General features: G+C 41.5%; 1 protein-coding gene across 1 annotated transcript; it reads right to left on the bottom strand.

The window, feature by feature from the left end:
* Positions 1 to 1,615: 1,615 nt before the first annotated feature.
* Positions 1,616 to 15,027, bottom strand: cops7a (COP9 constitutive photomorphogenic homolog subunit 7A). Its single transcript, XM_080500358.1, has 8 exons — positions 14,961 to 15,027; positions 9,207 to 9,329; positions 7,252 to 7,327; positions 6,513 to 6,601; positions 5,501 to 5,703; positions 5,258 to 5,363; positions 3,924 to 4,093; positions 1,616 to 2,244 (listed from the first exon to the last, which is right to left on the bottom strand). Exons 2-8 carry the CDS (start codon positions 9,327 to 9,329, stop codon positions 2,205 to 2,207), a joined length of 807 nt encoding a protein of 268 aa, XP_080356484.1. The 5' UTR covers positions 14,961 to 15,027; the 3' UTR covers positions 1,616 to 2,204.
* Between the last annotated feature and the right edge of the window lie 2,208 nt (positions 15,028 to 17,235).

The raw sequence follows: 17,235 nt of genomic DNA, 5'->3' as shown, positions 1-17,235 counted from the left end.
TCAAGATTGATGTTAAGCAGATTTTCTAAGCAGCTTGGAAACATGAGCTCCGTCCAGTTCCACACACTTCCACGACAGACATATTTGCTGGTGGCATCATGTGTACTTCGTGCAAACCCTCCAGTTGTCCAGTCTTGTGATTTTTAGTAGCATTCCTGTAGAAATGTGGTCTTCTTGTACCATGGAAGTTCAATAAAGACTCAACACTGGCATTTGAGGCTTTGCGCCTGTTTATTTTCTTTTGCATGCTGAATGAATTCTCCTGGGAGCGCCGCGAACTGCAGTGCTTTATGGGAAGGATAAAGCTTACACTGTGTATTTTTTTGAAAGCTGCCCCTGTATCCTAATCTTTTTTCCTCCCTGAAGTGAACATTTAGTCCACTGCATTGATTTTCAACCGCTTGGCATTAAAAAAGACTTACATGTGCCAATCATGTTTCTACTGCTGAGGAGCAGCTGAAAATGAGGGGGGGCGTTTCCTTGTCTCCTCACCTCATATGGATTCCTCTAAGATTATCAGGATGCTAAGCAAGATTTTCCTCTGTGTACAGTTTTTCAAACAAATGCCAATAAAAATCAAGCAGGGCATGAAGAGGGAAATGCCACTCGAAGGTATTGAGATTCTTCACCCGTCTGCTGCACACTGAGCGTTGCCATCTCCTGTGGGCATTGACTGATCAATCAAAGCAATTGATTGGCTGGGCTCCACTTGGAAGTTTTAATGGCCGCACACACACACACACACACACACACGGCAGCAGGCTCCGCATCAATTTGTCAGTACAATGGATAAAGAACTCGGGCGAAAAGTTAGGCGTGAACTCCTGCGTGCATTCACCGCTCACATGCTCACACCTATAATAAAAAAAACAAAACAAAACACACACACGACTCGTTATCTTTCCAAATTACGCATATGGCAACTACCCCTCAGCCAAACACCTTGCGAGGTGTACAGCTGTTAGACTTCACAGATCCAGTGTGATTAAAACAAAAAAAAGAGAAAAAAGAAATAAAGCAAGCCAGTGAAGCTCAATCACACCGACTGAAATTAACACCACTATTAATAGAGGTGAGGTGGAGAAACGGGGGGCGTTTGAGAGAGTTGCAGGCTGACGGAAAAGGGGGGGATCAAAATTTCCCCCGTCTTCTCTTCCCATTAGCAGTTGAGGCCGGTCAGCTAATCACCACCATTAACGTCACTCGGGATGACAGAGGAGAATTTAGAGAAAACTCAATGGGAAGAGCGAGCGGTGGACTGGACGGGCGCGATGACGGCAATTTGGACTGTGACGGAGGTACAAGGAAGGGCGGTGAGCAATTTCGACAGGCAATTTTGACATTGGAAGTCGAAGCTCTGGGCAAAACGTACTCTTATAAAATATGAATGCCCTTAGTATGTGTGTGGATGTGTGTGTGTGTGTGTAGCCATGCTGGTAGCGCACAGGGGAAGCCTGACTTGTATAATACATTAGTCTCTTTGGGGACGTGCCCTAATTAATGGCTTGACCTCCTAACGGGTAGCCCCCTTCTGCGAGTTAACATTTAGCAATGTGCCCTCCAGAGATGCACTTTGAAGTGGATTTAATAAAAGAAGTGACAGTGACATTAATGAGACAGTCAAGTTGCACGGCTTCCTTTTATTTCCCCGACAATTTATATTCAGATTTTTTTTGTTTGTTTTGTTTTTATACACATCTCAAGTCAGCAGAGAGAAAAGAAAAATACAAAGAAACATAGAATTGAACCAAAATGTGCATTTTTAAACCAACAAAACTGCACAAACACGTAGGCTTCAAAAATACATTGATCTTATATATGGTTGTAATCAATTGACTCCTGCTTCAGACTCTTCTCTCTTCGTGTATGCTTCGTGTGTGTATTTACACCGACGGTCCACCTGTTGGGCTATTAAACAACTGCAAGCGTGGACGCCGCACCGGTTTTATCCATCGGCCTGTGACTGATTCTGTGTCCGTCCAAGGTGAGATTTGACGACAACCAAAGTTTCCCGTGAAGCTTCCTGGTTGTACTGTGGTGGGATTTCAGTGACGGGGTCCCGAGAACAGGGTGGGTGGGTGGGGGGGGGGGGGGGGGGTCACATTGTCTAATGTGCCCATTAGTCGGTCAACATGTCCATGTGTCCGTTAATTAAGGAGAGTGTCCATCAGTGTCGCTATCACCACATCTCAATCTCGTGTCCTTCAATTAGACTTGGACCAGATCTTCCCACTGCCGCGCAGCCTGGGCCGGAAAACAGTGTTGGGGGGGGAAAAAAATAGAAGAAAAAGAAAAAAAGCACTGATTTGCTGCTATGTTTTAAAAATGTATTTAAATAATTAAAGAGGATGCATTTTTACTATCCACTTCCTCCACTGAACAAAACACATCAGTGATGCAACCGAGGTGCAAAAATGTCCTTCTGTGAGAATATCCTAGCGTCAGTATTTAGTTTTCTTTTGTGTCGGAATTGATCTCAGTGGATTTTCTGTTTGTGCAAATTATAAAGACATTCAGCAAAGACGCCTTTTTTTTTCTAATAATAACTGAGGCACAATCAGTCCCATCCTTTAAATAGCGCCACAAAGATACGCTGTCAAAACTCATTTTAATTTGGAGGATTGAGGTTAAGCTATCATTAATTTGGATTTTAAAACATGGAGTGGATCTTCATATGAATGAAGCGCAGTGCTGAGTGATGGAAAATTACAGGGCGCTATGCTTCGCTATAATGTGACAGGCAGCTTGAAAATAATCACCACTTTCTGTTCAGGGACAACCAACACAAACAGAAGACAAGCAAAGCATCTCCTCTGATCACTTGGGGGGGGGGGGCGGCTTCAGGAAGTAAACACGCGGGGGCATTTGTATATCTAGTGACATTTCACAATTCAGGACAGATGTGATATTAGCCAGAGGTAATTGGGCCGGATGGAGGCAGAACAGAAAGAGAGAGGGCCTGATAGCGGGGTTATAGTACGGTTGCGAAACACTGATGTGCATCTGATAATGAACCTGCTTCATGCAAGCGCGCGCGCGCACACACACACACACACACACACACACACACACACACACACACACACACACACACACACACACACACACACACACACACACACACACACACACACACACACACACACACACACACACACACACACACACACACACACACACACACACACACACACACACACACACACACACACACACACACACACACACACACACGGCAGCTGGCTTTTTGCTGTTTATTGAAAAAAACCGAAACATAGTGGTTCTCTGCCGAATTAACTTTTGCTCTCCAGAAGAACATTGGACTAATGGCTTTAATTCAGTGTTGGAAGTGGCCGTCGCAGTCCTGCGGTTAGAACCAGGAACATTTGTATTTATAAAGCACCTTTATAGAAAATCACTGTTACAAAGTGCCTCACAGAACAAAAAATAGAGAAACAGCAATGAAAGAAATGTAATCGAAAAAAAGAAAAAAGGAAAGAAAATAAAACCAAAACCTCAATATGCAGCTTTTTCTTCCAATTTTGTGGCGAGCACAAATGAATAACATTTCTCCTTTTAAAAACACACACGCGCGCACACACACACGCACACACACACACACACACACACACAGACAAACCTTGTTCTAGAGTGCAGCAACAATTTTGAATAAAACATCATTTCACTGAATTATTCTACATGGCCAAACATATTTAATGTCTTCCTTTTGAGAAATGTTGTCATGAAAAAAAAAAAAAAAAGAAAAGAATGAATGAATGCAATTTCTATGGAAACTCCTGGTGGTTCCTTCTGTATAAAAAGCTAGAAAACCCCAACTTTCTCAGAAAACTTCATTTAGACAAGCAAGTGGCTGCTTGCTGTGTGTGAGTCCAACAGAGGAGGCATGCTGTCACAACACTCACCCTTTCACTTTTGAACTCTTTTTGCCTGGTTGTCGCGGCTCCTGAGAGGAGGCGGGGTCTCGCGGCTCTGCCGGCTGGTCTGCGTCCTGATTGGAGGCCGCTCCCGCGGGGGCGGGTCCCGATGACGGCGAGGCGGCGCTGGCCTTTAACGTTTTCTGTAGGTTTGAGACCTGAAGTCGAACAATGAGAACAGATTTATAAGGAATACATATTTCGATGCCTGTTGATCCAGGTGCAGCTGAAACAAATGCGACTATCACAAAGCTCAACGATTTGTCACATACAACAAAAAGGCTTAAAATATTTCCGTTCATGTGAACTAAATCTAAAATAAGAACTATTTCACAGTTTGAATAAAATAATGGGGAAATCCACTTCTTAATTGTCCTATATTTGTGTGAGCTGTGCCTCAGATATAAGAGTGGGGGTCCAAACACCAGTCTTAAGGTTCGGCTCCCCCCCCGCTATACACAAATGTCCTTGGCTAATACACTGAAACTAAAGTTTCTCCTGATGGAGGGCGAGCACAGAGCATGGCAGCTTTGTTTCCACTGTTAGAAGTTGCAAGTGTCTGAGGGGTGAATGCGGCTAATCGTGTAAAGCTCCCAGAGACTGCTAAAGCAGTGAGAAAGCGTCATACGTCTCCATCTTCCCTCCCTTTCCAAATCCAGTCATTGTTTGACATCAAGATGCGGCAGAAAGTTTATTTAAACACAATGTGACACTTGAGCAGACTTTGTCCCAGAGTGATTATCTTCCCCCAGCACTTCTCCTTGTGTGTCCACAGACACTCTGGAACCTCGAGGAGCAGCTCGGAACCACTGAAAGGGCATTTCCTGCTTGGAGCGGCTCAACCTTGGAAGACGCCAAATTTGATCGAGCCAAGTCGAGACAGTTCAAACATCACAGATATGGGAGGAACACTAATATCACAAGGATGTGTCAGAGTCTCTTGTTTGACTGGCAGCAGCTGACGGTGCTGGTGAGGCACCAAAGGTAATGAAATAAAAAGTAAACAAACCTTCACTGCGGGTCAGCTAAGTTCAAGCAATATTAAAAAAGTAACATGGAGCTTAGAAATGTAACAATTTATTCTTTATGTTTATGCACGCTGGAACTCATCCTGCCTGAAAGAGAAACCTCCAAACAGTCAGCATGAGCATGTTAAGGGGAAAAGAAAAGAAAAAAACAGTAAGGAGGAAACTAAAATATCAGAAGAAGCTGGGAGCGTAAAAAGAAGAAAAAGTGCATGTTGAAGAGGAAAGAGTCACATTTACTAACTCTTCTCGGGGGGCCAAAGACAGAAGCGTAAGCAGAAGAAATGAACGGCTCACCTCTGTTTCCACTTGGACTTTGACCTTCAGCTGGCTCTCTCTGTACTGGTTTGCCCTGGAGACCTGCTCTTCGATTCCACACAGCACCGCCTCGCAGCCCGTGCACCTGCGGGGCGACGGAGGACACGTGTGCGTCAGGGAAACAGGCAATTGGCACGGAAATCTGAAGCGCCTTGTGCAAACAGGTGGAGGGGGGGAGGGGGGAGGGGGGGAGGGGGGAGGGGGGGGTGGGGGGCTGCTGACCACTCCTGCAGCGTGTTGACGATGTTTGGGAGCTCGTTGGGGCCGAGGTCACGGCCCACGCTGCAGTCCACCTCCACTTGCTGGTTCCTCTGGTCCAGCTTGCCCTGGATGATGTCGCAGTACACCGCCTCGATCAGCAAGTCCTCCAGTTCGCGCACGTTCTTCAGCTCCAGTTGCTGGAGGAGCAACGAGTAGGGCAGGCACTGACGAGACAAAAAAAAACAAAAAACCCATGCAAACACTTCAATTTTCCTATTTTTTTTTTTTTTCTTTTTCAGGTAAACAGGCAGCATATTTGATTCCGCTTGAACAGTTTTGATAGAAATTCACTAAAAACGTTATGGTGAAAAAAGCTCATTTGCCTAAATGTCGCTGCCAGGCGGATAAAAGGAGCATGAAGTTTAAAAAAAAAAAAATCTTTCAACGGGCAATTAGAGAGTTCAAGCCCACATGCAGGGGAAGCAGTGACACATTAAGGAGAAAAACAGGGGGCAGGACTGAAAGGAGCGATGTTAATGGAAAATAGGATTGAGTTGAAAAAAGAAAGAAAAAAAAAGGACAGTGCAAGTGAGAATAATGAATCAATTATTTATCAGGAGCAGAGAAAGAAAAGGGCAGAGGACGACACGCAGTCGAGTGAAATTCTCCCGACGCGAGACTTTAAATTTCATACGACGGGCCTGAGACTTCATGAAGCTTGAAGTCATATCAACAGTAACAAGCTCTGTTTGCATTTTTTTTTTTTTTTTTTGAGTGGGGAAACATGAGGCTCGTCTGCTGTTTTACATATAAATTAAGAGGATAAAAATACAGCTTCAAGCCTATAATCAGACATGAACTTTACTAAACGCCTTATGAGCCTAAAGAAAATAAAGTCATGTTAAAAAAAAAAAACTGAATTGCCGATATATGATTAATACCAGGACTGGTAAGTTGTTGATTTCTTAAAAAAATCAATACTGTATTAAAGCTCTATGTACAAACTATGGAGGAAAAAATACTGGAGCTGTACCTTGAGGTTAGAAGCCAAGCTGATGATGGACAGATGACGGAGTTTGTTTCTCTGTGCCGTGGTTAATTCTGGAAGAGAGGCCGCTCTCTCTGAGGAGGCAGAAAAGGTGGTTTAATTACACAGAGAAACACATCTGACAAGTGTGCGAGTCTCACTTCGCTGAGGGTCCTACAGTCACGCGCAAACGAGGTGTCGCTTTATTACTTTGAAGTGTGACGCTACGCGGGGATATTACAGGTGGGTGTCAAAAGCTGCTGCGGCAGTCGAGAGGAAGAAACTTGGGAGGAAATCTGGAGGAAGTCCCTTCTTCTGTGACTGTGTCTCCGGCCGACGTGCTCCCCTGGGGACGGGGACTCGCAGCCCTTGAGAGAGCAGCTCTGACAGCTCCTCCAAGAGCTCCACTACACAACTCTATGGAGGTAAACCAGTTCCCTCATGGCTGAGCTCCAAAAAAGAAACGGAACAATAAAGTAGGCCGACTCTTTTTTTTTCTCTTTCTTCCAGGCTACTGGTTGATATTCCACATAAAATTAGACATAATTAGGATTCCACTTTTTGGTGGAAGTTTCATGATTGAGATGAGGCAGAGCAAAGAGATTAGATAGAAGTACTACAAGAAATGGATCTCTTTTCCAATGAGTGTATTATATTGAAATTGGCTTTTTATTTATGGTTATTTGATTTATAGATTTACATCATAAAAGAGTTCCGTGTTTACATCGTGCCGCCCCTCCAATACCTTTGTAGTCGCAATAGGTTCCGTAGGCAAACAGGTTGAGGAGCTGGTACACTGGTGCATGAGGGCCGTTCTCCAGCTGTGTACAGAGGCAGAATGGAAAAACACAATGATGTGGCAGAATACAGATAGTGATGAGAAATTTTTTTTTTTGGCATAACAAATACAGGAGGGCATTTTATCTTTCCACGGCAAGCAGCCCTGAGGAGAGGTCCGACTGCAAGCTTGTGAAAAAGTAAAAAAAAAAAACCCAGTCTACCGACCGTTTAGTTAAACATGATGGAATAAACCAAGGGAGAGTTAAATCACAGGAGGCATCACAATAGTGGATGATGTTCTGAAACACTGATTCACTTTTCAATTTAATATTGAATAGATCCGCCTCTCTATCAGAGAAAAGGACGAATCTCGGGGGTTTGAGGGTGGGGGGGGGTGGGGGGCTTCTGACAACGTGATTCTCCTCGTTTAATTTGTAAGGAGAAATCGTGATAAAGATAATCAATTAAGGTTAAAACTATGAATCTGAAGCACATGGAGCATTAGGGTTGGAATATAGATGAAACATTTTACAAAGCTTATATTTGGTTGGGAGAACAAAAAGGAAAATGGATTTCCCTGCACTCTGACTTCAGTAATAACCACCCTGGATTGACGACTGTTGTGTCTGTAAAGCAGTGAAACAACGAAAAAATAAATTAATTCCCTGCTGCCTTTCTGTTAAAGCACGATTTGGAAAAAATGAGACAGATTTCAAAATGCATGTATTTCTTTGTCCTGTGAGAGGTCGACTCTGCGCACAACATTTATAATTAGCTAAAGCGATCGTTTCGACTGAAGATCAAAAATAGAACAAACGTGTAATGAAGATCCACGTGGGAGATTTTTTTTTTGTTGTTTTTTTGATAGAATTCCTTCGATTGAAAACAGAAAATCTCCTTCAGTGAGATCGTTGGTAGAAACAGATTCAGACACAGAACCACTGAGAGGTGAGGCTTTGTTTTATAATACATGGACGTCATCCGTGTTCCTTTCTGAAGTGACTTTGTGATGTTTTTCAAATGAGTACAAAGCTTTGTTTGAATCACAAAGAAACCTCACTTATTCCTTTGTTGTGTTTCATTTCTGGTCACCTTCTGTCCTTTGTGGATGGAGAAAAGCCGATCGCACGGATTTGACGTATATTTTAACTCGGACGATTATTTTTAGACACACTGTCCTCATCAATTTTTCCACCGAGCGGCTTGTGCTCCACTTAGGCTTCAGAAAACCTTGGTACGCTTCTTTTTTAAATGAGACAGATGCAATTTGACTGTGCAGCTACTAAAAGGGGCTCAAAGCATTAGTACATATTCCCACAGGTGTGGCTTTTTATGCATTCCTTCTCAGACTTCACTTAAGTAATGGAAGAATCACACAGTACTTTAACAGCAGCTTTGCACTTCTAAAAAAAAAAAAAAAAGGCGCTTTGTCCGTGTGTTCTCGCGCAGGTTTTAACGTTTAACGTATGTAAAATGCTACTTCACTTGCGATAACGTATTCACACTCGGGAGATCGTGTTGATTGGGAGGCGAGCTGTGTCCTTGATTATTTTAACACAAATTTGTGCACGATTTCATGTGTGAAAAAGATGACTCATGCCGGGAAATATGCACGCAATATGGTCACGATCATCACTGATGCCTGTGAATGTGGTTTAGTTTGGTTCCCCCCCCCCCAAGCAATATGGACAGGGAAACTACATGCAGCTGAAATGAGTCTGGGTTACTGTGCATGGTTTGTTACCTTTATTGTCTGTGAAGTCGTGTTAAGCCGTGTCCCACTATATAAATTTCTTTTATCATTTCTATTCACTACTTTTAGATTAAGACTGGAGAAACGCGCCGGTGTCTGAAGGCGGACTTTTATGGATCCCAAAAGACGGAGGGCAGAGGAGATAACGTCTGTTAGTGTGTGTTTACCTCTCTGACATTAGGCAGCTCCAGGATGTCGGAGAACACGTAGAGGCCGGGGGTCTCCAGCAGAGAGCTGACAGCTTGAGCCAGCGCCGAGCCAGACAGAGACAGGAGCTGCTCCACCTCCATCTGATGCCAGGGGACACAATCAGCAGAGGCGCAGCAGGTGAAGGCAGGAGCGCCACACAGACACGGACGAGCGGCAGAGCAAGTATGATAAAAATCAAGGAAATAACCTCTCTTATCACTTCAGCTTCGCCAGTTTATTAATGCCCTTTGGGGACACTCTCAAAATACTCTCAAAATACTCCAATAAGGATTACAATGCTCTCTTGATGAGGAATAGGCCTCCGCTGGATCTACATATTGGACCGTGGCCTAATAGTCACTCACTTTGCTTAAAATACCTCTACATAAACAAATTACACTCTCTCCTTTGACATTCAAACAGTCAAGCACTCTTGACCATATAACGCTACCCTGAGCTGCCTGAAGAGCTCCTCAGATCAAAGAGGAGTGGCTCTGCTGGACAGTATCAATGTGGTCAACAAGTATAATGAATGTGAAGCAGGTGATGAATATTCATCAACCTATTCCTGCATGGAAACAGCCTGCAAATGCAGTCTGGGCCGTGGGAAGTGCCAGAATAATTACCTAAATCTTATGAATCGGGCTGTACTTCACACAGAGGTTTCTCAATCTGAACAGTGCATCCCAGAAAACAAACAAATAAATAAACAGCATCTGTCCCTGGTGTAACCGCACAAGCTAATGTTTTCTGTATAGTTTCTTATTATTAAAAAAAAAAAAAAAAAAATCACAGCTGGAAGTGAGTTTGGTCCCACTTCCTCCCGATAAAAAAAAAGAAGAAAAAAAAAACCCAACACACTGACAAACATCCCAATGTGCGGAGATGCTGTGCTGATTTTGAGGGGATATTTTAAGATTGTAATCCCAAAAGACATATAGTGGAACCCAAGGGAAGTTAGTATTACAGATTCACGATTAAATTATTGCAGTTGCATCAGACTGGCGTCATTACCTGAGGCCGCTTCCTCAAATTAATGCAACAGAGTCTGGATATCCACTCATAACACTACCCCGCGACTGGCTTTTATTCATTACACCTAGTGCTGGTGGAATGGATGTACATTATTACTGTATATTTCATGCATATGGATCCACACATGCACATCATCCATATGTCGTCCCACTGGAGCACCGGGGAGGTCCAAAGAGCAGATTCCTAGACAAGCGCAGTGGATGAGCAGACATGTGTTGCCACTGAGCAAATTAACCTGAGCCGAGTTATAAAAACAGTACCTTATTTATAATTTCACTTTTCTTTTCTTTCTTTTTTTTTTAAGCTTTGATATCGAAGTTGGAATGAATCCATCTGCACATTTCTAGTGATATTCAAAGAAGGGGGGAAAAACTGGCAGCACATCAGTGAAAAACAGCATGAGAAATTTACTGTCCTACTTAATATTCAAGTCGCAGCGATTTAAAAGCAGAATACCGAGACAAAAAATTAACACAAATAAAAACATGGGAAATAAGTTGATTAATAAGTCATAATAACAATCCCAGGTTCCCGTTCAAGAAATGAATACATAGCTGCAGCTCAATGTGATTAACTTAGTTAATTATGACCTTAGGTACTGGCTGTGTTATTGTTCTTGCATCCTCACACAGATTTTGCTTAATGTCATTCATTTTTAATAATAACGCCAGCCTAATGCCAAACATAAATAATTTGTGTAAAGACCCTAGTTCCACCATCTTCTGTTGTCTTATATACAGGACATCAGGCACTGAAAACACTATTCAAAATATCATGTTTTAAGTTTGGATGTTTTTATAGCTACAAAAGTTCCACCTTCAATAAGCTGGAAAAATCAAACTGCATAAAGCGTTTCATGAAATCGGTAAACAAACAGCAACAATAAGGCATATTAAATTGGATGGAGCAGCTGTAAGCTTTCCACTGGTAAATTTTCCATGTGAAACTCTGAAAACATCACTTCTATCTCTTCTGTCACCTCTAATAATGCTGGTGGTTCATCTATTCCTTTCAATAATCTTTTCAACTAAAGTCTACTCTGAACACGGCTGGTCTGAAGATCACTGCAAAACACTTCAGAGATGTGAGACTTTCTCACACTTTAGAAAGATACATCTTGAAGTGCAAAACATCTCAGACGAATGAGTGATGCTGTAATAAAAAAAAACGAAAAACAAATGATCTTGCATTGGAATATTTTACTGTGTAGACGTCGTAATGCGTCAGTAAAAGTGCCAACAATACATACAGAGCGAGGAGACTCCAGGCAAACAAACTGAGAAAGACGGCGCTTGATGTGAAAGGGTATATATATGTGAGTGACGGTGCAATGATCATTTTCTATGTGCTGGCAAAGTGGCTACATTGTTAGTCTCAAGCATGTAGGTCATCTATTCTGGCTAATCTATTGAACTGACTTCACGTATACTCCATAATTCTTCACCTCGTTCCATTTTCATTTGCACTTTGTGATCTCCTCACACCTAAAGTTTGTGCTTACCCCCTTTGTCCTTGTCCCTTTCTTGAAGCGCTCCTGGCTCGGCGCTACACGTCTATGATCTGAGGTTAATAGCACGGCCAACCTGCTCAGCATTATTTGTTGCTGCTGGACTCTCTCCACTCTCCTCCAACCCGGCCAGCCGAGACAGATGGGCCACCCCCAGTATGATAAGTTTCTTCCTGTTAAAAGGAAGTTTTTCCTACTGTTGCCAAGTGCCTGCACAATGGAGGATTATGTTTCTCTTTGAAAGTTATATGTAATATCCACAGTTTTATGAAAAAAGACCTATGTAACCTAATCATCGTGGAAGAAGTTACATATTTTGTGTGCAAAATCTTGACCTATCTTACAATGTGAAGCATCCCAAGAATATTTGAGTCTTTTCAGCCTCTTGAATGAAACTAAATTTGTTTAAAAAAAAAAAAAAAAGAAAAAAAGGATGCAAGCTGACATGATATGATTTTTAGTAAAGGCAAACATCGCAGCTACAATTTTTATTCAGTACAGGGTGTCTTAACGTAGGCGGATTATATTAATGATCCAGAGGCCATTAAAATAAATTGAAAATGTCCAGAAAATAAACGTGGCATCGAGAAATTGCTTAGTTAGTGCGAAGCGCAATGTAACAGGATACTAAAATGCATTCATAATACTTTAAATGAGATAAAAGCAACAGTCCCTCAAGGAATCATATTTTGTATAGCAATTTATTTAAACTGATAACCAAACCTGTTATTATTCCCATGGCAGACTGAAAAAATGACTTTGTTCATTCATCATTCGAACACTAATTCGTATTACAATATCTAATAGACAGACAAAGTCACAGCAATGATAAATTTCAAAGTCACAAAGAAGTCAGCGACATTTCTGAGTTCTGACGAGGGCTGGGCGATATGGCCGCAAATCAATATCACGATATATTGAGCAGTTCACCTCGATAACGATAAATGAACGATAACTACTCCATTACGCTGTGTGAGCAAAAGAAATGTTTGGCCACTCGATGTAGCAGTGATTTTCATAGTATGATTCCCCTGGACCTATTTAGTGCCACTTTAAAGGACTGTAAAACAACACTGTCTGAAAATAAACCCAGAACATACAAATTAAGTGCTTTTAGTTAAGCTTTATTGAAGAGCTGATAAGCACAAATTACTTGAAATGAGAAGGACTGAGAGCGGATTATACCGGTGACTTCGTCTGTATTGCACCTGAAAACACGGGATTTCTCCACAGTTATATGAAAAAAGACCTATCTAACCTAATCCTCGTGAAGGAAGTGACATATTTTGTGTGTAAAATGACTTCTCACGTCCGGCCCGAAGGACGGCCGGTCGCTATGCGGCGCTCTGCCTGCGATGGAGGCGTGGATTCCCACAGCTAGCATCACTCTGCACGCTGACTCTAAATACGGACGTTGCTTCGATCGCTGCTGAACCGTTCACTTCAGCCACCACAACTTCTGAACCGTTCTCCATCGTCTCGCCTCTCTCCATTTTTGTTACAGACTGGCTGGGGTGGAGTCACGTCTCTCACGCAGTGATATACCGACATGGGCAAAATGACGTCAGTAATTTTTGTAAATTTCGCTATCTGTAAATTTTCGATTTATCGCCCAGGCCTAGTTCTGATTGTATCAAAAATATAGTTGAAATCACTAAAAAGAAGCAGTAAACTGACACATTTTTGTGTCAGCAGTCATACACATTGTTTTCAGCAGGCTAGAATATTATACTGCTGGATCTTAATGAGAAGAAGAAAAAGACACCAGATTTTCTTAACACTGTTGAGTCGTCAAGAAAGTGGAGCTCACAACATTCGCCACACTGACTTCAATCATATCAGGGGACAAGCCACCTTCCTAATAGTCCATAGGCCTGAATACAAATCCCATTTAAGCAGTTTTCCCACCTGCAGTGTAGTTTACTGGTCTGGCCAAAAGGCAAACTGGAGGGAAACATTATGTGTGGTTTGTTTTGCACTGTGACTGCTGTCAATGACATTTTTAACATTGAACAGAAAGAAGTAAAGAAAATGCATGTTGTCCAGCTGTTATGATTCATGAATTACTATTTATTGCAGGAATGTGGTGCGTCTGAAGCCCATCACACCCCGCGTTTGATTCATTTCGATACTTCGGCTGTTTTCAAACATGAATTTGAATACAGCAGTATGAGATAATTAGTCATCTCATACAAAACTGAGTATGATTCAAGGCGCTTTACATCAGCTGTCACTTCTGTCTTTGTATTTGTCTAACGTTGTTGAAGCAACCCGAGTACTGAAGGGATCTGAGCTGATTTAAACGTTGTTTTTTGATAGTGCTCTCGACTCACAGCGGGATGTGAGTGTGTGGGGTTCTGTTTGTGTGTTTGCCCCGTGATGGACAGGTGACCTGTCCAGGGTGTCATGTCATGGCCCATGGCCCATATCTAGCTGGGATTTGATCCAGCGCCCTGCGACCCTGAAGAGGACATAAGGAGTATGAAAGATAAATGGATGTTTAAATTAAAATACAAAAAAAAAAAAAATCTCTCAATTCCCGCTTATTTAAAGTCAAATGACTTGCAGACTTGGGTTAAAAGACTATTATTACATTAATGTTTCACAAGTTGAACTTTACTTTTACCTCTGCTTCACTAACATTGATGTAGGGTAGCACTTATATTGTGTATTATAATTTATTACCAATATGCATTTGTTTGATGACTCCAGTGAAAGTAACATTCGTGATAAAGCGTGGCTGTGGCACTGCCACCAGGAGAAAAATAAATAAGGTCAAACATGTTTTAATTGAGCCACAAACAAATATGACTCACTTCTTGCATGAGGTGAAGATTAGATTATCTCCTATTTAAGAACCAACATGTCGCCACAAAGTTGATTAAGCTTACGTCTAAATCGGCCGGTAACACTTTAGATAGAGCGGTTAAACGTATCGTATGAGCCGTTTGATTAACGTCAGGATGATAAGATGCTGTGATGTGTTCAATGTGTCATGCTAGCTCGGCTGCTAACGGCTAATCTACCGCAAGGCTTCACTGAGCCGCTCAGCTTAGGCCTCGGATGATAGAAACCCTTTCCAGTGGCATACATCTCTCGAACACAGCGTCCATAGAACGAAACGGAAATGAAATACAAGTAAGCGCCTGTACAAGAGTCGTAACGTGGGGCTTAGAGTGGTAAAATGTACCTTGTTGTGTTGTTTTGCAGCAGGTTGCCTCTCTCCCGAGTCCTGACGGTTCAGTTCCGCAGTCGGCACGCGCATGACAACAAAGCAACGTCATCTCTGATTGGACGACACGAGTGGAGAGGGCGGGGCATGAACACATGTCAATCAACATGACAGGAAGAGCAGCGTCATCAAGTGGCGATCTGTGGTACTGCATGGAGATCAGAGCAAGTTTCTCATGTGAAAACCTATTACAAAGATTATAGCTCAATTATAAACAAACGAGATCCTTTAAATATCTGAACCTCATCAGCATGTGATCACTTGTTATAAAATCATGATTAATTTCTTCTCGGTTCTCCTTTTCCTTTTTAATGTTTGTTGTGATTTTCATTGCTCTAAGATGATCGTTGGCACCTCTTTCTAGTTGTGTCATGCATGTTAAAGATCCATGTGTCTGGTGATTTATTGATGATTATTTATTAAATCACTGGTGCATCAAGTTAATTTCTTTTTGTGATTCAAATCAAAAAGGGAGCTTCATATATCATATGATTGTTCATTCCCCACACAGTGATGTAGTTCAGGCATTTATTGCTTCAAATGTAAATGATTATTTCTCATATTGCTTACAACTAATGAAAACCCAAAATCCAGTATCTGTTCTAATGATGTTCTATTTCATTAAGATGCCATTTCCTCATAGTGACGAGAAGTTTTCACCTTGAAAATACACCTGCTTTTAACAGGATGTGTGCTCTACATTGAAGGCAACTGGCTTACAAACAAAAGTCCACTGATATGTGACCTTTACTTCAGCATTTGGATATTGTAAATAGCCTACATGTCAGTGGAGGAGCTGTCATTTTGGACTGACGAGGCTTTGTTCTGCCTCATGGTATTCATATTGTTGACCAAGAGTCTGTTGAACCTGGTATTGCCACAGGGGTGACCACTGACAAATCAATGGGGGCATTGCCACCCCAAGCTCCTTTGTATAATCACCCTTTTTTCCTCTGACCCTTAGGGTCCCCATGCCTTTATACAGGTCTATTCATCTTTTCTGCCAATAGTGTATCCAAGAGCCCCTGGAGGATCCTGCAATAAACCTGAGTGCTCAGTAAATGATGAAAGAGATTATAGGTCACCAATCACCTATCACCACATCAATAGTTTCACACAATTACTGACAAAATGCACTGAATAAGTCAACTTCCAAATATTTCTTGCAATCAAAGTAAATACTGACAAAATCTTTCTCTCAGGAGAATAAAAATGACAGAAAAGCAAAAAGATTTATTTGAAATGGAAAGAAATTGCCAAAGTGCTTCTCTCACAGTTTATCTTGAAGACAAACTGAAGAGAAAATTATACAGACACAATGATGAAACACAATCTTTCTAGCAAAATGGTATGTTCATTTCAGAGCTGTAAGAGGTTTATACACTTCAGTACAACAGTAAGAATAATCAATTTTCTCAAAACCTTGTTCAGTAATATGGTAATCATGTATAGATTGTGTTTACAAATCCATTATCTGTATTATTCTTGTTCACTTAACTGCTTGTTTTTTCCCCAACAAGTTTCACCATAATGAATGAACTATTCCTGAAACTGTCAGCTTAAAAAAAAGAAGAAGAAGAAGCAATATCTTAATAGTATTTTCAGACAATGAATTATCATATTTTTTGGGCTTTCCAGACTTTATAATTCTGCTGTATTTCCATTTGAAGGATTTGTTTATTAAGTTAATCGCAGGGAAACATTAAGCCACATCTTTGAGTGGCTGTTTAGTAAGGTTTTCCTCCTGACTAGTGTTTATCTGGCTCAGAGCTCCACTGATCCCAATATCTGTGAGCGGCAGAGATAGCAGGGGAGTGTGATGGATACGGCGAGATATCAATAACAACATTTCAGACAACAATGGAACAACAAGCTCACCTCAGGCCAATCTGATGTGTTGTTGATAAAATGTGTGAACTCTGATATATCTGAGGACAGTGGGTGTCCACTGTTTATTGACTGTCATGTGATGGATGGATAGATAGATAGATAGATAGATAGATAGATAGATAGATAGATAGATAGATAGATAGATAGATAGATAGATAGATAGATAGATAGATAGATAGATAGATAGATAGATAGATAGATAGATAGATAGATAGATAGATAGATAGATAGAATAGTATAATAGTGCAATGTCTGTGAAGAAAGTTGTCTGGCAATTTAGCTGTTTTTTTCAGTAACAACTTTCTGACATGAAAAAGACAAGATGAATAATGTGACAAAAATT

This window comes from Blennius ocellaris, assembly GCF_963422515.1.
Source record: "Blennius ocellaris genome assembly, chromosome: 8".
NCBI classification, from domain to species: domain Eukaryota; kingdom Metazoa; phylum Chordata; class Actinopteri; order Blenniiformes; family Blenniidae; genus Blennius; species Blennius ocellaris.
This window is presented reverse-complemented; position numbering and strand designations above follow the sequence as displayed.

Coding starts and splice junctions, on each gene's coding strand:
- cops7a (XM_080500358.1), bottom strand. CDS start 9,329: ATGGAGGTGGAGCAGCTCCTGTCTCTGTCTGGCTCGGCGCTGGCTCAA. Junction 5,704..6,512: donor GCTTGGCTTCTAACCTCAAG/GTACAGCTCCAG, acceptor TTGTCTCGTCAG/TGCCTGCCCTACTCGTTGCT. Junction 2,245..3,923: donor AAGAGTTCAAAAGTGAAAGG/GTGAGTGTTGTG, acceptor TTTCCGGCCCAG/GCTGCGCGGCAGTGGGAAGA.